Below are 26002 nucleotides of genomic sequence, written 5' to 3'. Positions count from 1 at the left end.
AAACTTGTTACATAAAGCATGCTACAGGCTTGTTACCTCAAGTTTATTTCAAACTTGGTACGTAATGCTTGCTCCAGGCTTGTTACCTCAAGTCTATTTCAAACTTGGTACATAATGCTTGCTACAGGCTTGTTACCTCAAGTTTATTTCAAACTTGGTACATAATGCTTGCTACAGGCTTGTTACCTCAAGTCTACTTCAAACTTGGTACGTAATGCTTGCTCCAGGCTTGTTACCTCAAGTCTATTTCAAACTTGGTACATAATGCTTGCTACAGGCTTGTTACCTCAAGTCTATTTCAAACTTGGTACGTAATGCTTGCTCCAGGCTTGTCACCTCAAGCTTATTTCAAGCTGTCCACTTCAAGTTTAGCACATGCTTAATATGTCTCGTTTATTGCAAGCTTCTCAGTAAAGCTTGATACAAATTTATTTCTGCACGTGAGAAAATGATTCATCTGCTTGGCGACATGTATAATGTTTGATGTGAAGGTTAGTATAATGTTCAATGTGTAAGTTACATAAATGATGGTGTGTATTCTTTTGCATTTGAGGTGTTTAGATATTGCCATCACTTTATTGGCATTATTTTAAATATATATAGGGGAAACCATACCATACTTACTATTAATAGTAAACATAGTAGTAAGCTATGGTTTCTGCAATATTTTTAAAAGAATGCCAATAAAGTGGTGGCAATATCCAAACACCCACAGATGGCAAAAGAACACACACCATCATTTATGTAACTTAAACACTGAACATTATACTAACCTTCACATCAAACATTATACATGACGCCAACCAGATGAATCATTTTCTCACGTGCAGAAACAAATCTGTATCAAGGTTGACACTACTGGGCCTCACATCAAACCTTATACAAAATGAAATCAACCTCATATAGACAATAATCCTGCAAAAATAAACGTAAAGGTGACGACGAAAGAACTGTTAAACCTACATAAGCAATGTTCTGAAAAAGAATAGTTGTGTTCGGTCAAAATGAAAGCAAAATATGTATACTTTCACAATCTGTATTATGCTTCTTTCCTTCGTCCATTATGCGTCTTTGCAGCACGAGGTTCAGGTTTATTTCTGTTGAGTAACATTATTGAAATATCATGTTAAATTATAAATCCATGTCTCACACAACATTGGTGTTGAATATATACCCCATACTCCAGTCTATTGAGATTAGTATCTTATCTCAACATAGAAAATAACACTTTTCCTGAGTTCCTTGGTGAATATACTATGCGACCTGGCAGATCAGCATCCAATTAGTTTACCATTAACCACAGTTTGATGTTGAAGTTGAGCGTCCAGTTTCAGCACGAAGTTTTACATGAGACACTGACCTGTAGAATCCGAACAGTAATGCGTTCAGTGTTTGTAAGATCTTCCACTGGGAATCGACCACGACCCTAGGCGCACCAAAGACGTACACCACTAGACAAGCGTCAAGGGCTAAGCAAACTTTTAAATTATCAGATTTCAGGAAAGAAAGAAATATAAATTAAATCCTAGAACCACTGCTACACAGGGTGCGAAATACTGAGGATGGCCATTCCCACACTTCAAAATTTTGGAAGAAAATTCATCCTCAATAATTTACTGGAGAGATAAGGTGACATCGACACTGTCAGAAGTATACAAACTATTTACAGTAAATCTGTGCAGTTAGTGGACAACCTAGTGGATAAGCATTATCCCTAACCTTACATATATCAATAATTTTGGATGTTCAATATATGAAATCTTCATTTCAAAACTTTCCAGTGCAATTTTTTTTTTTTACTTATTTATTTACTCCTATCTCTCCCCGATCATAACTGTTATGATTTCGCATCCTGCTGCTACATAATTGAAATAAATTATCCCTACATTCTACGCAATAACTGATATAAGGTTCCATGAAAACAATCAGCTTGTATTACAATGTTATTTATTGAACTTATTTACATATTTTGTATTATTTCTAACTTATTTTCTTAATTGGGTTCCTCAACTTCAACGGTGTGACCTTCCACTACAGGTTTTGAATTTCTTCGTTCTCTGCAAAATAACGATCATAAATACGTACTGAAAAACATGTAATTGATTGCACAGTTAAAAGAAAACATTCATATTGTTTACCTTATAAATACGCTCTCATTAAAATACATTATTATTCTTTGAAGTAAGTGCCACACAAGGCAACAGAGTCTGGCACTCGTTTTCAGATCTGGTGATCCATGGCTTGGAAGAACTCCAAATATGATCTCTATAGCATTACGGTAGAACTTTTTATAGTGAATTAATATTCCCTAATCGAGCTCACCTATTCAGATGTTAGATTTGTAGTGTGACACTTCTTATTCAAAGTGTCTTGACTATGTCAAATACAATATAATTCATCTTCCCATACTGAAAATTAATAAAGTAATTTTAAACACTACTATACACAAACATTACCCAAACACTCTTTCGGTTTAGCGGCATCCCTTATATTCTACATTTTACGTTTTACAGCCTTATTTGATTAAATTTTGACGATCACTCATAAGAAACACTTGAAAGGAAAGAATCGCGTTTGTTACAATTACAACATACTCTCCCACAGTCTGATATTAAGTCGTCTCGGGATCGCACGAATCTGTCTGGGTCATACAGGGTCAGGGATCTGACTACTTCGGGATCACGAGTCACGAAGTATGTTACTCGTTTCATCACTGGTACCACTGCATGGTATTTATTCACTTTACCTATTTCAATGTTCTAGTGAAAGTAAATTTTCAGTAAATTTTTTTTTAATTTCCTAGCTGAAAATGTGCATTGTTCTGTGAGAGCATCAATTGAGATAAATCCAGAAAATGTCATATTGACTCACTCGGTACTGTTGTATAAGCACGGCGTTACGAAAAACAAACGAAGTAATCACTGATATAAGAAATCACTGAGAGATGGAAGAACAAATATTTACTTATTTCTGTAATTTTCTTTCCATGCCTTGTATGAAATGCAATCTGATCTCACGATTCACAGGAAAGATAGGTCATAAGTGTGTGAACCTATATACCTTGTATTCTTCACGGAGCAACATAAATGGCAGATGATGACCTACAAGGCGTTATCCTGCGTCACGTACAACAGAACGCATGGGAAAGTGTAGTTCGCAATTCACAGGAAAAGTGTAGAATTTACTAAAGTAGGCACCGTGTACACGGACAACTTCGTACCATTTTGCAACGAGTTTGGAACATACCTTAGAGGTTCAATGAAATATTTCTCTTTAAAAATAAAAAATAAAAAAGTTACTGGTGACTAATAAATAAAGAGGTGCTGAACAACAATTCACTGGAATTATTTGTGACAGTAAAACAAACGGATTTTAACCCTGAGCCTTACAGCGGAGGAATACATCTTTGCAACGTTTCATTCTTTCAAAACACAAGATAGGAAGACATGCATATTGCCTTCATCATACATATCAAATGAAGAAGGGATGACTCATTACTGTAAATGTAACACTAAGTTTATTTGACCCATATTCTTGGAACGTCGTGTCGGAGTCATTAGCGTCGTTTCACAATTCATTATAGAGAAGTAATAAATACTCCTGCGACCTATCGACCTAGTTCTTTATATCCCATCTTTGAAAGCAGAAACATTTCTCAGTGTACATGGCACAAGGCAGGCAAATCACTTCATTTATTTCAATCCAGTCAAATTCTGAATGCATTTTAAGACCTATGTCTCCCTATTTATTTTCCTGGTAATTTGTTGTTGAGTGTTTACGTATACGCATACTTTGGCGTGCTCCATCCTATTGAAATCTTTTTGTCTTTGGGGAAAAACTACTCTTAGTTTTTTTAAAATTTATTTTTATTACTGCCACTGCTGAATGAAGTCTTTATCTTGTGGATAAAACATTAACCTTGTTTCTTGTTCAATTTTGGTGTTGATTACTTCTTTTTCATACTGAATGAAGTCCTATCTTCCGGGAAACTCGGGAATGTCTTTGTAAGAGAGAAATGTGCATTTACTATTATTTTGTCTTTTAACAAAATTTCCTAACTGCTGAAGTCTTTATCTTCTAGGAAAAAAAACTGTTTCTTGATTAGTTTTAATGTTATTTTACTTCTTTTCTATCTCCTGAATGAAACCGTATCTTCTGAGAAGGAAAAAAAAACTACAATACCATCTGTATCTTAATTAATTATAGTACTTTATTGCTTGTTTCTATACTAAAGGAAATAATTTTATCGTCTGGAAGATACTGCAATTGCATATTTCTCTATTACAATGGCATTACAGAGTTTTCCAGAATATAAGATGGTTTCATTTAGTATAGAAAAGAAGTAATTAACTCTAATCAATCAAGAAAGAGGGTGGTATTGTAGTTTTTCTCTCATGAGATGAGTTCGTTCAGTAGATAGAAAAGATGTAAAATAACACTAAAATTAGTCAAGAAAAAAAGAGGTTAGTTGCTTTCTGTTTTTCATGCAGCAGGTAGGAAATGTTTTTAGAAGGCAAATATAACAGTAAGTGCCTATCTCTCTATTACTCTGACATAGCAGTTTTCAAAAAATGAAATTTCCTGCAGTATAGAAAAGAAGTAATCAACACCAAAATTAATCAAGGAATAAAAGTTATTCTTTTAAAAAAAAGATTTCATTCAGCAGATAGGAGTAATCAAAAAATAAAATTAACAGAGGTACTTTCTTCCAGAAGACAAGAAAATAAAAATGTAAACAGTAATGAATCTCGATTTTAGTTAAAATTTCCATCCTCCGAGGAAAGTAACAGGCAAGTTGCTAAATTATAAGGGATAATAAAATAATAAATACATACAAGGTAAACATTTCATCTCATTTCACTGTGTACTAATACATGAGTGCGTAAAAATGAACTCATCTCGCTATATAAAATACAAAGACCTAAGTGATTGAGTGACCGACAGATCTTTGCACAGGCCAAATCGCTTAAGATAGACAAGTTAAATATGGACAGTACATGGGATTTGTTACGTAGGATACCACTAAGGAAGGACTTTTGCAAATTCGACAGGAAGGGAAGGAAAATAGGTGTGGGACGTATTTTTAAAATATGACCATATCTCCGAATTCCTTAAGGTTACAGACTTGAAATTTGATATTCGGATGTCTCATTTCAAATAATTTGACATATTTAAGCGGTTTTTGATATTTTAGTACAAAGGAAAAAAAGAAAAAAAAGTGAGAAAGAAAAGAAAAGGAGTGAGGATTACAATTATTATAAGATGTCGAAATCTCTGAATTTATGAAGGTTTGAAACATGAAATTTGGTATTTTCATATTATTTAAAATAAGTAGATAAGAATTTAAGCGCTTTTGAAATATACCTCGGAGGTAAGAAAGGGGGGTGGAAAGAAAAATGGATGTGGATTATAATTATTATAGTAAAGTATTTAATCCCTTAAGGTGAGAGATTTGAAGTTCAGTATTTCCATTTCTCATTTAAAATACTTTGCCACGTGTTTCGGTCCTTTTTTTCTTTTTTGACATGCTAGTAAAAAGGGAAAGAAACGATGTGGAGAGGAGAAAAAAAGGTGGGATTACAATTATTCTAATAAAATGTCGATATCTCTAAATCTTTTAAGATTTGAAATATGGAAGTAACTTCTCATTTAAAATTATTACAAAAGCGTTTTATGATACATATCCTAAAAGGAAGAAAAAGGGAAGGATTACAATTATTATAATAAGATGTTCATATCTTGGGGTCCGGGAAAGTAAGAGGCATTGAAACGCTGTAACAGTTTTGTATCAAATCCACAGAATTCTATGCATATGATATTGATCTAGTGATCTATAGATGTGAGAAATGTATTGAATACAAAACGTATATGTAGAGAAGAACGCGTCCATGGACTAAGTTGCAGATCCCTAGCTTATTTAGTGATGGTGAGAACTTTCCGATCTCTCTCGTGATTGTAAGGAAAATAGGTAAAACTATACTTACCTACGCAGTAGTCTAGGCTCCGCCTGCTGGGGCCAAACACCCAATACTTCCTTCACCGTTTCTTCTGTTGCGACGGTGTACATCTTACGAACAGCAGCTGAAAAGAAAGATAGAATTTCAAGCAAATACTAGCGATTTTTATTCTTAAAAAAAACTGTCATTTGAAATAAATTTCTCTCTTAAATAGCTTTACGGAATTATGGTATGGTTTCTAAACATGGATACCTAGAGCTGAAACTAATTCCTATATTATTTTTCAAGTCACCTAAGCTAGGCCCCTATTTTATGATTTTTATGTAAGGGTACTATAGAAAGTTATCTTCCACCACACTTTTGGTATATTATATAATGGAAAAGTTACATTTTTCGATACAAGTGTAACAAGACTTTCTTCCGGTGCCCTTAGTGGTGATATGGTTTTGAGTCAACGTTTAAAGTCACCTTAAATAACACTACAAAAAACACATTAGGTTTTGGCTAACTTCGTTGTCACGAAAAATTGAAAGATGAAGACGACAGAAAGACGAAAGTTTGACTATTCGCCGTCTTGAAAGCCTGCAACTTTTCTCTTTTTATACTAGAATTATGGTAACTTCGAAAGCTATGTTCTTCTAGTGTTTTATCTGCGTTCCAGTGTTAGACAAAGAGCTCTGAAATTTTGCACCTTTAAAATATCGGCAGGGGAGACAGTTTGGCATATTATGTAATACTACCAGACTAACAGTGTTGCCAACCCAACAAAGTTATATTCGTGTGGTAGACAGTATCAAATTTACAGGTATACACGAAAAGTCTGGTGCAAAATTATACTTCACAGTAGTGATTCCTACACTGTACTTCAATTTAAATTCGTTGACACTATTGACTTTATTTAGCCCTGGAATCATTCCTACCTTGGAATTTTATTTGGTTTTAGATTTTCCGTACACCTTACAAATTCTTTTGAATGCTTTTTCAAGCAAAGATTTGTTTAAATATGTACTTTGCCAGTAAAGCTTTGTTTACAACATAGAGTGTTGGATCAGTTATTGAATTTCCTATACATTCTACACAGATGTTATATTCACCCAGTAAGGGTGAACACATTTACATATTTTACTACTTGACAGTAAAAGAATCATAAAGTACTCAAAGCATACTTTATTCATGAAGAATTACTTCTGATTACTTGGGACATACTAATATGAGAACACACGTCCAGTACGAGAGAAGTAAGACTTAATAATTAGCAAACTGGAATTTTGTATGGTTACTAGCATAAATAAATAAATGAAGTTAAATATTTCAGTACAACTTTTCAAATCAACTTACTGTTGATCTTATTGCACATTTGGTTGGACCCAAAGGTGTGCTTTTTTGCTTCATGATCCTTGGTTTCCTGCCAGAGTAGGAGAGTTCCATTGCGAGTTTGTCGCACAAAGTTCTTCTTATTGCATTGTGAGCGAAACCTTTTAAAACCCTTACCACCAATTGACAGTAATACTTTTACCTGAAAGAAAGGAAAGTATTTAGATCTAATGCATGCTGAAATCAAAAAGAAAAACAATATATATAAGGGTCCGTATTGTTATGTTTTTCTACCAGTGGAAAAAAAACGAAGCATGAATGAAACTAGATTAATTTTTAGATACCGTAATGTGAAGTGTGAAAAAAAAGGGGGTGGGGTTCTGAGTTTCACGGAAGGCCATATCAAATGGGCTACGTGACTAACAAAAACTGTTTGCCTGGGATTTATTTGGTAACTTTCAGCTTTATATCGGAATAGCGGTTATTTAAAAGGACCATTGTCCGTTTGAATTAGAAAAAAATATATATATATATATATATATATATATATATGTGTGTGTGTGTGTGTGTGTGTTTATGTGTGTGTATGTATATGGAAATTACATACACTTCCAAAAGTAACAAGTAACAGTGGGTTAATCAGTGCTGCCAACAAGTAGTGTCAGAAAATAGCTAAATGACGCACAAAAACTAGCTAAAAATGGCTCAACTTACCTTAACTTATAGGTAACAGAATTTAGGAATAAAGAAACTAAATATTTGGTACTTTAAGTCTACTAGTTTACAAAGATGTTTTAATATTATTTATCTTTTGATATCCTCAAATCAAACAGTTTCACAATACAATTTGTTCCTTCATTGACTAGAAGTAATAAAATCTCTTGAATTATTTTCAACTTCTAATGCTGGGTATGGCTTGATAACACTATTGATCTATCACAAAAATATATACATGCACATGCACGCATCTCAACAAGAAAAACTCCACCCAAACTAAAAATACACTAGAAACTAATCAAACAAATTGACTATGGAGAAACCAGATCCAGGAATCGCAATTTACCGTGACGGATAGGTGAGACTGATAAAAGATACCTAATCTACTGTGACAATGTAAGTGCTGTTGTAAACAAAAGAATTAGAAAAATACCAAGATAAACTACTTTCTTTTTAGGTTTTTCATATTTTCTAAAAAAAAACAAAAAAAAACAAATTGACTGCAAAAGATTTAATTGCCGCCTAAATGACTATATTAGCAAGTATGAATGGCAAGTTGACCAAAATTATAGTCCATAGCTAATGCACATGATAATGGCTAAATTGGCAAAAATGGAGTTGATGCTAACATTTAGTCAAAAGAGAGATGTTCCAAAAAGACGTAAATTAAAAGATATAACAAAGATCTGCTTCATAACTTGTACAGGTTTGATAGGATACTTACATATTTCTTTCCGAAGTTAGGTTCTCCAAGCTTTCTCTCAAATGTTTGAAAATCATTCAACGTTCTCAGAGGCAGAAGGCCAAGAAGTTCGGATTCTTCGTTTATGGTTTTTGCTTTCACACTCACACCATTACTTAGAAGTGTGTCGACCTTCTTCTCGACGGAAGATACTCTTTCACTAAGGTCAGCTAAAGTAAATTGCATTTGGCCAAATACCATTCTGATATCTGCAATAAATTTTAGGAAATATAGTTTTGAAGGTGTTAATATAACTAGAAAATATATTATTTCACAAACCATTGAAACAATTAAATGTACATTCATGTTCAAAATGATTGTCGCATATCTATAACTGTCTTCTTGTGGAAAATTTTATAGGGAAAGAATTATAAGCACGTAAATTAGAATGAGTAAAACAAATGGACAAGAAAGGTTTATTTTCGTTTTATTCTTCTTATTTACTGCTGTTTTGACATGAAATTTGCCACATACATGTCTTTGCCGATTATGCACATACCAACATTATAAGAAATACAGGGCGAATACGTTATCAAATTTTATTCCTACAACAACATATTTATAGACATGCGACAATAATTTTGGACATGGGTGTACGTTTGTGGTGGAAAAACACCGTGTGCGTAGATTTTCTCAGGGTTCTACCGTTCCCCTCCACTTTCATCAATCCATTATTTAATTCATTCTCATCATCACCGTCTCCTTTAGGCTGCCCCGCATAACCGTGGGACAAAACTCAAAGATTTTATTTAAATATGAGTTCGCTGTTCATTTAATCAGAAATCTTGGGGGGAAAAGTGGGGAACAATTAGGAAGACGTGTGTAGAAGACCACTACGTTGCAGAATTATGACCAGGTCATTAGAGTATGACGTCATTCATCAGCACTGCGGAAGGAAAGGGTTGATTGCTCAGAGGTAGAATGTTGCCTTTTGGTGCGACGGATCTTTGGTTCAATCTCCGGCCTTATGAGTTTATGATGGACAATATCATATTGGTGAGGGTTTTCCCGTTCTCATGCCACTAATTCCTTCATAATCATTCACTATCATTAGTCATCCGTGTATCTTAACATTAACCCTAGGAAGACTAAACTATAATTGGTCACGTGAAAGACTAAGGGGGGTCAATTTTGCTCGTGGTTGTAAATTCCAATTTTAACCCTACTAATGTATTTTAAAGTTATTTAATGACTGCTACTAATAAATGTGAGTTGTAAAATTATTTTAAGACTTGTGAAATTTTATTTTAATAGGAAATATTACAAGTCCCAGTACAGACTACTACCGCATTTGGTTAGCAGACATGAAGTAGCTTGAAATACATTAGCGTTTGTAGACAAGTTACTATACTAAACCTGAGATTATTACGTTTGCTCAATGTATAAAAGTAGATTATGTTAATTTAGTCATCCATTCAAAGAATAGATAAGTTTACATGATCCTTTCAAAGTAAAACTGTACTCCTCTTAACATTTCTAAGTTGCTAAAAAAATGTACTTAGTCTCCTGCGCTAAAAAAAAAAACTACCACAATAATGTGCTTTCTAATAAAACTAAATTTAAGTTTAGATTACAGAAGAAAATACAAAAAAATTGAAACGTTGTAAAATTCATTTGTTCGGGCAAAGAGAAAAAGAAAGTGCGGGCAAATTTGACCCACCTTCGTCTTTCTATGGTTAAGGACATAACAGCGGGGTTATGAAGAACGGGACCTACAGCTTAAAGTGAGATCCGAATCACTACTCAGTTTGCACTCGAGAGATATTGTTCTTCATTTGAACTCGAAACCAGAATCCCTTGATAACAAAGGCGATAAATCCACAGATCCATCATCCACAGAGGTCAACTGATAGAAATACGTTGCAGTGATCTTGCATACTTGTGGATATTTTAGGAGCCACTTAAGAACCAAAAGGGAAAGAACTGCAAAATGGAATCACTCTATAGTTATACACATTAAATCAATGGACAATTTTAAAAGACTATATAGTACAGAAGATCTAATTTAGTCAGTCAGAAATATAGGCTTAATTTAATTTGCTAATCAATACAGGAAGTGACTAATAGTTCTGGACCATTCATACTATCTTTCTAAATAAAACGTTTTATTATTATTATTATTAACAAACCAGTCAAACCTAATAGAAATCTCTGTTTCGTCGATCTACTTTCCAATGTTATAAATTTAGACACTTAATCAGCTTCTGTGGAAAAGTTTTGCTGACCGTCCGCTAGTGTGGCAGCGCACTACAGGCAGTTCGGCGGGAACTCCAAACTTGATAAAATAAAATCACAATTAAAGAGACAAGTTAAAAAAGTATTTTTCACGAATCCCACCCCCACTCAACTTGTGGACTATCATGCCTCCGACAAGGAAAATTCAAGCTTAACCAACGCTGAAGGAGTACACTGCTGAATAATTTATGATGTAATGGCAAATCATTTGCAGAACTAGTTGACCTATGACCTCTAGTTTGAGCGAGTTGCGTTCATTTCTCGAGGTTGCGACCTTGTTCAATCGAATCATCAGCCTCAAATTACTTTTACTCTTAAAAAAAGGGGGCAACGGTTACTCCACTTTAATCTAAGGTAAACGTATTTAAACAAAACAAAACAAAAAAAAAAACACGGTTTTGGCCAATCCTGGAAAATAGCGTTATTTCTTTATTACATCCGTTCAGATTGCAAATATTTTTCTGAGATTTTAGATCCAGACTTCATTCACCTGGTAGAAAAAAAAAGCACTAAAATCAATTAAGAGACAGAAGTTACTGTTTTTAGAGGATAAAAAGATAAAAATGTAAGCAACGAAAAACCTAGTTTTCTTCAAACTTACATCCTCGACTTCTTACCTAACAAACTTCAAACTAATATGCCAACTTATTTTCGCGTAATAATCCATTTTGAATTATTATTAATATCTAATAAGTAATTTTTCGAAATTCATCGTTCTTTTACCGTAAACCCAAAAGTCCATACCCGATCGAACCTTTCCTTGCACTTATTGTAAAGCGATGAAATGAGTGATATCAGTTAATCTAAGATTGATGAAGTATACCTTAGAATAAGTAATTGTTACTAAATAAAGTCGGACATAAGTATTTATATTCTTCAATTTTGCCCCCAACCTCCGAATAAATATGGAAGAACATAAGGAACGAAAGATAAGCATGATGCATTCTAAAATGAGTGAAATGTCCAGGCTTGCTTGCTGCATTTAAAAATCATCCGTACCGATTCTTGGGGAAGCCACATCAGTTAAAATTTTTAGTGTATCGGTGAAAGCTAAAACAAGAAATCTTAGGCAATGTATTAATTCAAAGCAGTTTTCTCCTCGATTGTAGAGATAAAACGTAATTTTCATTACTTTAGCGGACGGCTCTCCAAATTTAAATCGATTTTGTTGATTTTTTCACTAGATTTGGGGAACTACTTTACAAACGCTTCACGAACCACAGCTGAGCGAGCGGAGGGGATTAGAAGCCCCGTAGGACTCGTTTTTTCCCCTTATCTTTTAAGTTACACACAATTGGCATTGCAGCCATTGTAGACTGTCATTTTCCAAAACTTAACATACAAATACTGGCATTTCGTTCCTTGCTTGTATTCAACCGCCTTCCGCCCTGGCAAATAGCTCCACCATAACATACTTACTTTCCCATGTATACTCATTTGCACATACAATTTATTGAGTTTAAAACACTTACATTATCATTTAACTACCTTCATTATTAATATGGGGTTAACTTTAGCAGATGACTTTACCTAATTAAATAAATTATTTTAATGTGTTTAGACTTCATAAATTGTATCTCTTATATAGAATCCTACGAAATGGAAAATTAAGTATGTTATGGTGGATCTAATTGACAAGGCGGTAGGCAGACGAATACAAGCAAGGAATGAGATGGCAGTAAGTACAAATGAAGCTTTGGAAAATGACCGTCTGCAATGGTTGCAATGCCAAACGCGTGTAACTTAAAAAGCAGGGAAAAAAAACGAGCCCTGCGGGCCATCTATTCCCCTTCGCTCGCTCAGCTATACTACGTAAAGTTTTATGTAACGGCATATTTTTTGAACTGGGGGTGACAATATTTTGCTTAAATTTTGTACTTTCTTGGTATATATTTTGTATTTTTTTTAATGGTTTAGGTAGGTTAAGTTAGTTTGGGTTAGTTTAGGTTAGGCTGGGTTAAGATACTTGGGCATTACTCGAGCAGATGGTTCTACCAAATGTTCACACATTGCATTTCCCGGTTCCTTTTTGTAGAATATCTACTAAATGAGAAGCTAGTGCATAAACCACGAGCCAACTTGTGCTAGGTGGCCACAAAAAGCACGAATGCCATCTAACCGAGTCAGGGCAGGAGTGCAGCTGGGAGTCCCGAGCGGAGCGAGGGGATGCGTACGTAGAGAGCAGGCGTGTCAGGGACGGAGGACATGCACATAAACGAGGAAAGTGGAAAAATACATAAAATATCCGCAATAATTTTTACATGGTGATTTTACCTGAATTCGTACTTTCTTCCTATATTTTCTGTTTTTGATGATTTAGGTTAGGTTTGGTTAGTTATGTTAGTAATTACGGTTACGTAATACCAACTCATTTCTCCTGTAAACACGGTGGTTTTACCTGATTTTGGCCCCCAAGTTCCAAAATTCTCTATATGTAACAGTATTATCTCAAATCTAGTGAAAAATGACCATAAAATCGATATAAATATGGTACAGCCGTATGCTAAAGCAATGCATTAACAGTTATCAAGTATTCCACCTATAAATTTTTAATATGATAAAGCCGTCTGCTGAAGTTAACCCTCTAATTTTTGTACTGATATTCAGGGGTGCCCGAGGAAAATTTTCTAGGGAGGGGCCCATCTCAATGGTTGCTATATTACTCCTGGTATTTAATATACATGGTTCCCTATATTACGTATACATTTTCGTAGGCCAAAGGGGGCCCGCCCCCCCCCCCTTCGGGCGCCTATGCTGATGCTAATTGTCAAGAGCCATCACTGACTTTAAAGAATCCAATGGCTAAATATGGTATACATTATACGGAAGAACACACTTAAAAAAAAAGAAAACAACATAAAAGGTATAAACATAAAATTCCATCCATATTTGAAAAGTAATGAAGTAATACTATCCTAAAAGCGCTCAGCGCACTAGTCTAAAATAAAAATCACCTTTTTATTTTGCAACTAAAACTAAATTAGGGCTTACTATTACATTCTATACACAAAGCTTACCTTTGTTTACCTTTTGGAAGAAAACAAGCGCCAAATATCTAAGACTACTCACCAATCCTACAGATGGCTCCATTTTCTAAACAATCGACAAACGTCAAGCGTTTTGAATCAAGCTTGAAATAGGCTTAGTAGAAAGTTGATAAATTCAAGCTTCTCTTCAAGTTAAAAACAAGCTAAAATAAACGTTGATTGTCGCTTGTCGCATTCAAGCTTCTTTTCAAGTTAAAAACAAGCTAACATAAACGTTGATTGTCGCTTGTCGCATCAACTGTACATTGCTAAGCCAAAATCAAGGGAAAGCGACCCTTGATTTAAGCTTACATGCTATCTGGGTAGTCTTCATTAACTGTTGTTCATGCAAGGTAAATTAAAAAAAAAAAAAAAAGAATAATATGTAGAAGCAAAATGAATTCTTGTTCATACATATAAAAGCGCAAACAAAAGGTATGAATAACATTAAGTTTTTTTCTATTCTTGGTTTTAAAATGCCCACACTGCATTATTCATTCATTAGACGCGAGGGAGAAATGTTTAAAAAGAAACACACACACACACATCTGGTATGAGTGTCATGTTTATTAGGTCATGTTCAACTGTATGCACAGACATAGAGGTCCTTAATCCTTACGTAATTCCTCAGCAACCTCATTTGGTCTCCTCCCACCACCCACCTCATGCTTACAACAATCTCTTTACCGCCTCCCTCTCCCTAACACACACGTAATCTTTCTTCTCTCCTTCTCTGTTACCATGCAAATGATGGTGTAACTAGCTCCACCTACAAAATGCTCGCAGTGTGTTTGCAATGTTGAATGACTGACTGTGTCGTCTAAACTGTTTCCCCTTCCGAGCCAAGATGAACGCAAAAAATAGATATGACGCTCCTTTTTTTTTTAACGTGAAATGGCGGAAGACAACACAACGGAAACTTGAAATGGAAAGCTTTTTTTAAATTTAATTATTGAAGTTGGCTTGGCGAAGGTTCTACTATTCCAGGTAGACTCGATCAGTGTTTCTTTCAGCGGAGAGGCACACTTAGTATTCCGGAGGGGGCACTCTCAGAGTTCCGGGAGGCACTATCCCCCCAAAAAAAAGGGGTCTGAAAGAAACTGTATTCGATCGACTTGTATTTGACTGTCTATCCCTCCTTCTATTGTACGGTAATTCTCATAAAAATTATCCGATTTCTATGAAACTTGGTATGTACCTTTCTTCAAACTGCAGAAATGACCCTATTGTTTGTAGGTTGTAATCCGTCAACAATAAGGAGGAAAAAGAGGCTAAATATCCATCTTCACGTTGCATGTTGAGCATGTATATACACCCAATATAATTTTCCAGTCTAATTTACACAAGAAATCTCTTCTAATAAAACACAGTATAAACAATAAAAATAATGGTGTTAATACTCTGTTATTTTAACACCAAGAGGTCGGTGTAACGGTTAACATATACCCCATACTACCGGTTTCACACAGCTGGTGTTGCAGCCAGTGGTCCTATTCTAATCTTTTAACAACCGATTCTCTCTCTCTCTCTCTCTCTCTCTCTCTCTCTCTCTCTCTTTATCTATCTATCTAACTATCTATACCTATATATGTCTGTCTGTCTGTCTGTCTGTCTCTCTCTCTCTCTCTCTATCTATCTATCTATCTAACTAACTATCTATACCTATATATGTCTGTCTGTCTCTCTCTCTCTCTCTCTCTCTCTCTCTCTCTCTCTCTATATATATATATATATATATATATATATATATATATATATATATATATATATATATATATATATATATATATATATATATATATAGGATGTCCCACCAGGAAAGTGCCATATTTTGTGGAATGATAGTATTGGTCATGACAGTCAATTGATCGAGATATTGATGAAAAGACCACTTTATTTTGTACATATTGCTTCGAGGGTATATACATATCTCGAGAACTAATGTAAACATTGGAATTATTCAAAAACGTGTTGCAGATAGGTAGCACACGTAATGGTCATTAGGGCCGTTCACATATTACGTAACGCTGTTTTTGATCAATTTTACCCCCTTCCTCTCCCTTGTCACACTTCGTAATGCAAGGCTGAACCCCTCCCCCTTTGTTACATAACGCTTTTTGATTTTTTTCACCAATTTTACTTATTTTGGAGGTTATCACAATAAAAAAAATTAATGGCAGAACTTTTCATTACAAAATGATTGTATTTGAATATATTTGTAGTATTTTTTGCCAACAAAACAACGTATTAGAAAATGGTAGTACCATAATAATATTTTAACCCCGTCACCGAAGTGCTCCAGGGAGATGCAGGTGAAATGGCATTGAGCCCTCTTTACTGGAGTCCAGGATGCTTCCTGTATTTGAAGTTTCCCAGCGTCGACGATACCAAGAAGTTCTCTCCCCCGTAGATCACAGATTCGACGTGGCTGCACACGTAAAGGAGCAGGGATATCTCGTTTATGAACAAGCTTTTGGCCATCTTCTTTGGACTTCAATTTACCCCTTTTCAAATTCTTCCTGTCCTAAATCAGTGCCAGAATGCAGATAAACTCAATTTGTCTTGAAAAATTCAAATCTAAAGATAAAAAAATTAGTATGAGATGAATATCCTACGAATTCGGTTGTTAATATCTTATGTTGCTTGGATCATTCTGTCGCGGAAAATATTATTTCACGAAAAAGAGTTTCTTCTGTTTCACATGCGAAATCCCTTGGAAGAATAGAATGGGTAATGATTCAAATCAAAAGTTTTAAATCTATTCTCAGAAATAGCGATACCAATGGGAACGCGAGGACATTTTTAACTCTTAACGCACCAATCCCAAATCGTCAACGTTGTTGTCTTTTATGGACCCCAAGTATTATTTTAATTTCTCAACTTATTTTTTTGCACTTTTTTTCAACGAACTTATGTTTGATCTAATTATGTAGCAGATATCCCAAAAGGATGCAGGTCACATATAAAAATCGAGAATAAATTAGTTCTTATAGTTGCAGCAGTATCACCAAATATCACCCTCTGGAGTCCCTAGAGGACCCCGCTGGGTGTAAAGGTTATCTCGTGTTTCTGGAAATCACTATTTGTGAGAATAGATTAGGACTCTTTGAGATCGCTAAAAACCAACTCCAGAAAAGCGTATACCGTAAATGCATTGCGGCGATACCTACAAAACAGAGCCTTATTGTATTGTAATATACGTCACCAGTCATGCTGGTGTCAGGTAGCGTCTTCAAATCCCTTCTGCATGATTCAATTTATACAGGCTGTGTGTTCTCAATTTTCCAAAACAATATAATATTTATTGATAAAAATAAAAAGAACTGAATAAAATTATTTAAAAGATTGCGTATAAACCTGAGAATAAAAATAAAGATTACAGAAAAAAACACATTATATAACGAAGACGTTAACCTCCTCCTCCCTCGTGTCATATTTCGTAACGCAAGGCCGAACCCCCTCTCCCCCTTTGCCGCGTTACGTAATATGTGGACGACCCCTTAGATAAGTATCACATTTATTACACTCACAAATCCCAGTATCCCGGAATTCATATTCAAATTTCTATCTGCACATTCAAATTTTTGTCTATCCATTGAATTGAAACAATTGAGAATTGTCTGTTTTCACAAAAATACAAGCGAGCGGGAAAAGTACAGAGGTATTTTTCACTAATTTGTTTTGCTTCTTTCTTTCACTCTTGGTTAGGTCATGCGTGTGTGTGTTTATATCTGGGTATCACAAACGGTTCTGCGAACACGAAATATTTTAACATCCGGTTCTAGTGTACCGGTGCGAACCGGCTGAATAGCACCACTGGTTGCAGCTAACACACACCTTGTGTTGCCGGTTTCACGCAGACGGTGTTGAGCGGTATGAAAATAACACCGTGAGGGTGGTCATAAATTTCTCTGTAACTAACATTTATAACTTTTATTAGTGTTTTGTTTTTAGCTATGACCAAAGGTTTACACGGTTTATAGCGTATTGTATTTTCTGTAATCTTTCACAAAAATAGTTTTGTGAGCGTATTAATTTTCTAACAAAATTTAAATAAGCAGAAGGGATTGAAATATGTTTTCGATGCTCTTACTTTTGTTTTTGGTGTTTTTAAACTCATAAAGACTCTTTAAAATGGCGCTAAGCCCAAAACATTTGATATGGCGTTTACTTTGTTGGTCATTTCCCTAATTCTTTTCTTTCGTTCAGGGAACGTGGTTGCAAAATCGTAACATTGAAAAGTCCACGAAGTTCCTCGCTGACTATATTTCATTCATCTTAACTACCAATTTAAAAAAATATATACCACAATTTATTATCTATAATAATCGTCATGATCGTTTAATAAGAGAGAAATGTTTCGAAACTGTACACAAAACTGTACATACTGTCAAGAATTATGTGTAAATGAAATAACTCCATACTTCCAGTTGCAATGTCAAGTAGTTGATTTAACTTAACGACTTCAATTTTAATAATTAACTCCAAACTTTGGACGAAATTGAAGTAGCATAAATTTAACACAACTATGGTAACACGGAGTCATTGGGTTGAATTAACATAGTAAAGACAGTAAAGAGGATGATGTCATTCGGATAGTCACCATAAAAGTCACCGTTAGCAGTGAAGGTGTTACCAGATTGATTCCATTAACGAACTCAGTCGAGATAATCACTCTAGCTGTCTACTGCATAAAAAAAACAGTTCAAACGTTTGCTTTGGTTAAAAAGTTGTTATGTGGAGTAACGTTCGTACGTACATACTAACATTACAATCTTATGAGACCCATTAGAGTCATTCTAATAAAGCGGATGTTTAATGAAATTAAACTATGATGAAAGAATTGGTGGAACGAGAATCTGGGAGGAAGCAGGATAAAACCCACGGACGCGATAAGCGCATTACTACTGACAAGCAAGGTTTCCCAAGTGCCACTCAACTATTTACTTGAAACTGCTGCACTAAATAAAAAATTTATATATCACAGTTTAGGGGGACGTTTATCCTCTTCATCCCCTACGGCTACGTTGGCTGATATACAAAAACACGTATGTCCTACTTTTGATTCCTTTATTCACTCCAGGAGTTTCAAGCAAATACGCATTGTGCATTGCTAGTTATGGCAGTGCTAAAAGGTGTCGTATTGTCCTATGTTCACAGTTTAGGGATGTGTTTATCTCCTCATCCCCCACATTGGCCGATATTAAAAAAAAAAACAACACACACACACACACACACGTATGTCCTACTTTTGATTCTTTTATTCACTCCAGGAGCTTCAAGCAAATCGGAGTGAGACAATTTGAAAAACTTGTTTGTGAGTTGCCGTTCCCCTTAAATACCTTTTCTTACCTTTTTTTTTTTTTCGGTGAGTGTAAACGTGATGAGTAATATTCAACTGACATTTTGATTTTCACTTGTTTCTTAGAGAAAATCGTGGATGAAAATAAAATATTGGATCAAATATGTATATAAACCCAAAATTGCATGCACTCGGGTATCATACACTTTATTTTGAAGCTACTTTTAAAGCAAAATATGATGGAAAATGTCATGTCTAACCGATTTTTATGCAATATCCTTTAAAATAAATAATGAAATGTAAGTTTTAATTAGATCTAATCTGAAAACAAGGGGGAAAAGCAAAACATTATTTTATAAGTACAATTTCAAAATTCTCTTTTCCTTTAAATCATTTCAGTTTAAAATGCATTGCAGAATTTTAACATTCAGTTTTTATGATAGTACTGAGAACGTTAAAAGTAACCTGATTGGTATGTCCTAGAATTTGTTTATTTGTTTGTTTGTTTGTTTGTTTGCTCGCCGTGACAGAGAAAGAGAAAGAGAACAATATCACCAGAACAGTAAAGCATAACTACAGCTCACAGATGACGAGAAGAACCCTAGCAGAAGTAGTGTAACGTAGGTATGGGCTTGCCCACTTTTTGTACGGGAGTTTCAAATGACACCACGGAATAGCACACAGATAACTACCCGGAGTAGCAGACGACATCTAAGTATAGACCACACCTCAAAAACCGAAAATGGACTTGACCATGTCGTTGACCTTTCCCCGCTGCCCCTGTTTTAGGGTTCTTCTAGTCATCTGTGAGCTGTAATTTTGGTGTTGATGCGGTAATAAACATGTACACTCATGTCCAAAATGATTGTCGCATATCTATAACTGTCCTCTTGTAAGAATATAATTTGATAATGATTTTACAGGGTATTTTTAATACTGATGCTATGTGTATAATCGGGAAATGTATGTTTGTGGTAAATCTCATAGGAAAAGAATTATAAATACGAAAATTAGAATGAGTAAAACAAAATGTTGCTAAATGGACATGGAAGTTTTATTTTCGTTTCATTGTTCTTATTTACTGCTCTTTTGACATGAAATTTGCCACATAGGGGCTACATGTCTTTGCCGATTATTCACATACTGATATTATAAGAAATACCTTGCGAATTCGTTACCAATTCACATTCCTACAACAACATATTTATAGACATGCGACAATAATTTTGGACATGAGTGTACATAACGAGAAACATGAAGTTAGTAACATCATTAAATTTATAGCCTCTGGTAACAAACTTTAAGGAATAAAATTAAACTATTTACTTAGAAGAAATAACATTCCAGGTACCAAGTTAACATTAATTTCTCTTTGTTTCTTTCAATAATGATAAAGGAAATGCAGTGAATAATAACCTTATCTAGGACGGTAAAATGTCTTTCCTTTTCCCTCTGAATGTCCAAGGTCATATTGTTCTTTCCTTAACTTGGTGTTGGCGGGCAAATTTTTCAATTTTATTTCTATTTAATGCTAGTTGTTGATAAGATTGTTCTTTCCTTTCATCCAGGTACTCCATTTCCGGTTTTTCTATACCAGATCCTCTGTGCATTTGTGATCCCTAAAACACAAAGAAGTGTGTATCAAACAAGTAGAATTTTACTAGTAATTCATTAAATTCTACCTCACTTTATTATTTGTCTTAACCGTGATAGTGTTCGTATTGGAATATTTGGGAAATTTTCGTCCCATGATGGACAAGGCTTGTAATTTTGTTATTTCATATTTTCTGTAACAATGAAAGTGCAAGATTCCAAAAGGTGTATTTTCAATTCCAAACAAAATGGCTGCCGCGCAGTATAGCATATGACTGTCACCAGGCCCGTAGCCAGCCCCAAAATGTAGGGGGGCGCGGCTGAAGTTAGGGGGGGGCAATATAACCATATGATAGTTCATCACCATATTATAGTTCTTTTGCAAGCCTACTGTAAAATTTTTAGGGGACCAGCAAAAATTTAGGGGGGCCCGGCCCCCCTAGACCCCCCTGTATACGGGCCTGACTGTCACATGATTTATGTTTATAGGTAAACAGAAAACATAACCCTAATAAGTCTATATGCAGCAGATTTCTATGGGGCCCACGCGAAACATATCATACTGAAAGTACGTCGTGCTTGATATATCTATTTGTAGATAGGTACCATGATTATTACAGCATTTACAATACAGTGACAACTGAAAATAATGCTAGCTGTTATAGATCTGGAGTGTATTTTGTCATTGCTATTGGTCATTCCAATAGTGCCATTTCGGAATTTGTCAAAGAGAGAGGGGCGGAGATTATCCACTGATATATGAAATGAAATCTTTCAGTTTACGTCCCACGATTATGCCGGCTAGGCTAAAGGAGGCGGTGATAATGAGAAATGAATGAAGTGCTGGAATGAATACATTGGGAGGAAACAGAACTCCGAAAAAACCCACACACATGGCGTTTGTCCACCACAAAGTCCATTTGATACGAACTGGGATCAATTGATTGATTGATTTTGAGTTTTACGTCCCGTTCAGCAGCGAGGCTATGTGAGACGTGGACCTACTGATTAACGTGGAATTCGAACCACATGAGCTCCCGCCGGGAATCGAACCCGGGTCTCCCGCGCCAAAGGCGCGTACGATAACCGCTTAGCCACGAAGGAGCTCGAACTGGGATCAAATCAGACTCCATGCACCAGAAGTGAACCATCAACCACTGAGCCACCGCGGCCCCCAGTGATATGAGTTTCACGTTTTTCATCAATATATTAGTAGGCCTATACAATTTATTAAAAGCATATGTTTCGCAAACCCAGGAGTGGGAAAATTGCCCCTTGCCCTCTGCAAATGACGTCCCTTGGTCATTCCCGTAATATGCCGGTAGGTATTGGGTTTGGCCGGCGATATGTTTTGGGTATAAGACAAATCACAGAAGTTGAAAAGTAATTGTCTTTATAGCATGCGGAAATAGAATTTCTTTACAATACAGTTAGAAAAAAAATAATTTTCACAAATTACAAACCTTTTACTAGACCCCTATTTCAAAGTACCTCCGGACAGAAAGATCATTCGAGACGTAATGACAAGACAGTGAGCACCACTTTTACCATTACAGTTCTTGTCCTGTAGCGCTATATGCAAAATGTTGAGAGTGCTTTTACACCGATAGTGTGCCAGGAGGATGTTATATTTTTGATATTCATATTCAGTGTCCAAACATTTATAAGAGACAGCTACGTAATTATGTTAATGTTTGTTACTCTCACCTTTACAATTTCATCATCATAGCGTTATATGCAAAATGTAAATTGGGTAATTAGTACTAAATCTGAATTCGGAACACGTATTTATTGTGTTTTTCGTGTTCATCGCCCAAAAAAATTATAAAGGACGGATATTTCTATTTACGTAATAATTTCAAAGTTTGGTGACTTTTACCTTTACATTTCCATTATAATAGCGTTATATGCAAAAGGTAAATTATGCAATTACCACTAAATCTGAGCTTGGAGCATATTATCATTGTCATTTTATTGTTCAGCGTCCAAAAAATTTTAAAGAACAACTACTTTTATTTCCGTAATCATTTTAATGGTTTGTGACTTTTACCTTTATATTTTCATTATTATAGCATTATATGTAACATGTAAATTGTGTAATTACAAGTAAATCTTAGCCAGGAGCACATCTTTATTGTCAGTTTCGTGTTCAGCGCCCAAAAATCAATAAAGGATAACCATTTACATTTCTGTAAAAAAATCACTGTTGCTCAGAGAAATCTGCGTTTTAGTTTGTGGTATTTAACATCACATACCAATTTTGTGATATAAAACCTTTTGAATCATCTTTTCTTAGCCACTTTTTCCTCAGCAGACTTACCACCAAAAATTCTTAGCGCATAACTTGCGTTGCGGTCCGCAAATGTTTCGAAGACATATGGAATGATGGACCTGTGGCCTAATTCCGTTAGAGGTTTGCGTCCAGGTGTTCGAGAGTTATTCTGTAATATACACACACATATACGTACGTACATTTTCATGTAGATAGATGCTCCACTACTCCCCTTAAAACGAAAATTTAAAAAAAATACTGGAGAAAAAGGTCCGTTTATTTCTAATGAGGAGTTAAAATACTCAAATTCATCTTCCTAACTTGATCCACTCGTGAAATCCTTAATTTTTGATAAATCCTGATCCTTTCTACCCCGGTAGGATACGTATTTAATCAATTAAATGTCATATGGTCCTTGCAGGGGCGAAAGTTGATAATAATGCCATTTTTTCCATTGGTTCAGTAGACCCTAATTATTGAGTGATGCTATCAGACAGAAACTCACATCTGTTTATAATTATAATAGAGTAGGTGAAACGCCTGTTCTTCGCACAGAGATATTAAATTTATGGAAAATACGCTAGCATGCTCTCCCCCTTAGGATACGCATATCAATAAGAGTGTAACAATTGAAAAACATGAGTTATTCTAGAGTTTGGCATAAATTTTGAATCCATTACAACACCCTCGGTGATTCGATCACAAATAACAGGCGACATCGCTTTCAATGTAAAGAAACGAATTACAAAAAAAAAAAAAAAAAAAAAAAAAAAACCTTCCCTTTTTCCCCCTTAAAGCGGAAATTTGCAAAAATGCTGGGACACGCGTCCACTTATTTTTAATGAGGAACTTATATACCGAAAAAGAAATGAAATCGTTCAGATTTACGTCAAACGGTTATGCCGGCTAAGCTAAAGGAGGTTATGATACTGAGAAATGAATGTAATAGTGAAACGAATAAAGTGGGAGGAAACGGGAGAACCAAGAGAAAACCCACGCACACGGTGTTTGACACCACAAATGCTACTTGGCACGAGCTAGGATCGAACCAGGGACCCGACACACCGGAGGTGAACACTCAACTATTGAACCACGGCGCCAATGAATTTATATGCTGAGTTTCATCTTCTTAACTTTATGGGTTCGGGTTCGGGACACACTGTATTTTTCATATAAATTGTGTACCCCCCTTAGGCTGCGCCCTTGAATCAATGGTAACATAGTAAAAACCCAGCTCAATATTGATAGTAACTATGTTCAAAATTTGGTTTCAAACTGTTGAACCGTTTTCCCGTGATGCAATCATAAACAACAGGAAACATCGCTTTCAATGTGAAGAAAGAAATTATAGAACAGGGATGCAAATATTTTTTTCAAATCATTCGCCCACTCACTCAGGGTGAGTGCTTCATCGGTGCCAGTGGCGTAACTAAAGACTTGGGGGCTCTCCCGCACAAAGCGTGCAGTGGAACCCTTCTCTACGTCCCACTTTACGATTTGGGGTCCCTGATGCCTTGGGGCACACCCGCCATGCTGGGTCTGCGGGGCCTTTATTTTCCCCTGATCGGTGCGGCGAGTTTACAATATCGCTATTAAAATACTGAAGATAAGTAAATGATTTATATCATGGGATGTGGGCTGTTTTTTTTTTTTTTTTTTTGCTTATTTGCATCCCAGTTATAGAAAATTCTCCTTAAAACGGGAAGTTCGAAAAAAAGAAAGAAAGAAAGAAAAAGAAATAAAACACTGGAACACGTACCTACCTATTTTTACTTAGGAGTTTATATACCGGTACGAACTTTCATCTTGCTAAGAATCATAAGATACTCAATTTTTCGCATAATTTTTTAACCCTGTCCCTCCCCTCATGATACGCACTTTAATGAAAGTAACGATAAAAAACATTTCGAGGTATTATACATGATAACTACTGTATATCCAAAAATTCATTTCACATGGTTTAGCTGTTTTCCCGTGGTGCAATTACGAACAAGATCCTTTTCAATTTCGTATAATAGATGCAGATGTTTTTCTTATAAAGCTGTTATTCTACGGAAGATTCTCTCTATCCCTCAGTGATTGCCTAGCTTAGTTCGCCTTCACTCGTTCCGGTCCAGACACTCACCGGGGGTTATGAATCAAATTCTCCTCGTGCGACGAAAAGCGAAAACAAGCCTATACATATTTTTATCGTATTTATTGTTATTCCAATTTTGCAAGCACTTTGCAAATCTGTACTCATTTAGTGAATAGGCGCCAATAAAATTAAAGTTGTCAATGCATTTGGAGATTATTCTAGCAAAGGAAATTGATTTTAATAGTTAATATCAGGTTGCGCTCGGATTCACAATCTATACTTTGTTTTAATATTCGTACTTGAATAGGCTATTTATTACTTCACTCAAGAAACGCAGAAGTCATTAGCAATATACTGCATTTACATGCTAATAGTGTCTAACAGGTGGCAATAGGTCTAGCAGCTACATGTTAAAATTAGTATGTTGACATATACGTATAAAATTAATGGCTTTTTTTGATTTTCCTAAAAACGCCAAACAAAAGAAATGTGAATATATTGTTCTGAGAAGTCAAGTTATCTCACACCACTGTAACGCATATAACAGGAACACATCCTCTACAGTAAATAATATTGTCAACAGGTGGCAGCATATATGCTACTACCAAGTTGAGTAAAATCTGAAAAGCACTTTGTAGGATAAATTTTAGCTTGAATTCAATGTTAAATAACTATTTAAAGTTATTTAAAATATTGTTTCATACGTTATGTATTTTGAAGAGTTAGGTTAATAAGAAATATAGTTATTCAACATCTCAGCGTATCTC

The 26002-nt window shown here is 35.2% G+C and overlaps 1 protein-coding gene across 1 annotated transcript; it reads right to left on the bottom strand.

Moving 5' to 3' along the window:
- Window positions 1-1415: 1415 nt before the first annotated feature.
- LOC145683966 (uncharacterized) lies at window positions 1416-13935 on the bottom strand. Its single transcript, XM_081755694.1, has 4 exons — window positions 8713-13935; window positions 7296-7473; window positions 5985-6081; window positions 1416-2057 (listed from the first exon to the last, which is right to left on the bottom strand). Exons 1-4 carry the CDS (start codon window positions 9034-9036, stop codon window positions 1994-1996), a joined length of 663 nt encoding a protein of 220 aa, XP_081611820.1. The 5' UTR covers window positions 9037-13935; the 3' UTR covers window positions 1416-1993.
- Between the last annotated feature and the right edge of the window lie 12067 nt (window positions 13936-26002).

The sequence above is a fragment of the Thermobia domestica genome, chromosome 4 (genome assembly GCF_964235325.1).
Source record: "Thermobia domestica chromosome 4, izTheDome1.hap1.1, whole genome shotgun sequence".
Lineage (NCBI taxonomy): Eukaryota > Metazoa > Arthropoda > Insecta > Zygentoma > Lepismatidae > Thermobia > Thermobia domestica.
The sequence above is the reverse complement of the archived record's forward strand: the minus strand, read 5'-3'. Positions and strand labels throughout refer to the sequence as shown.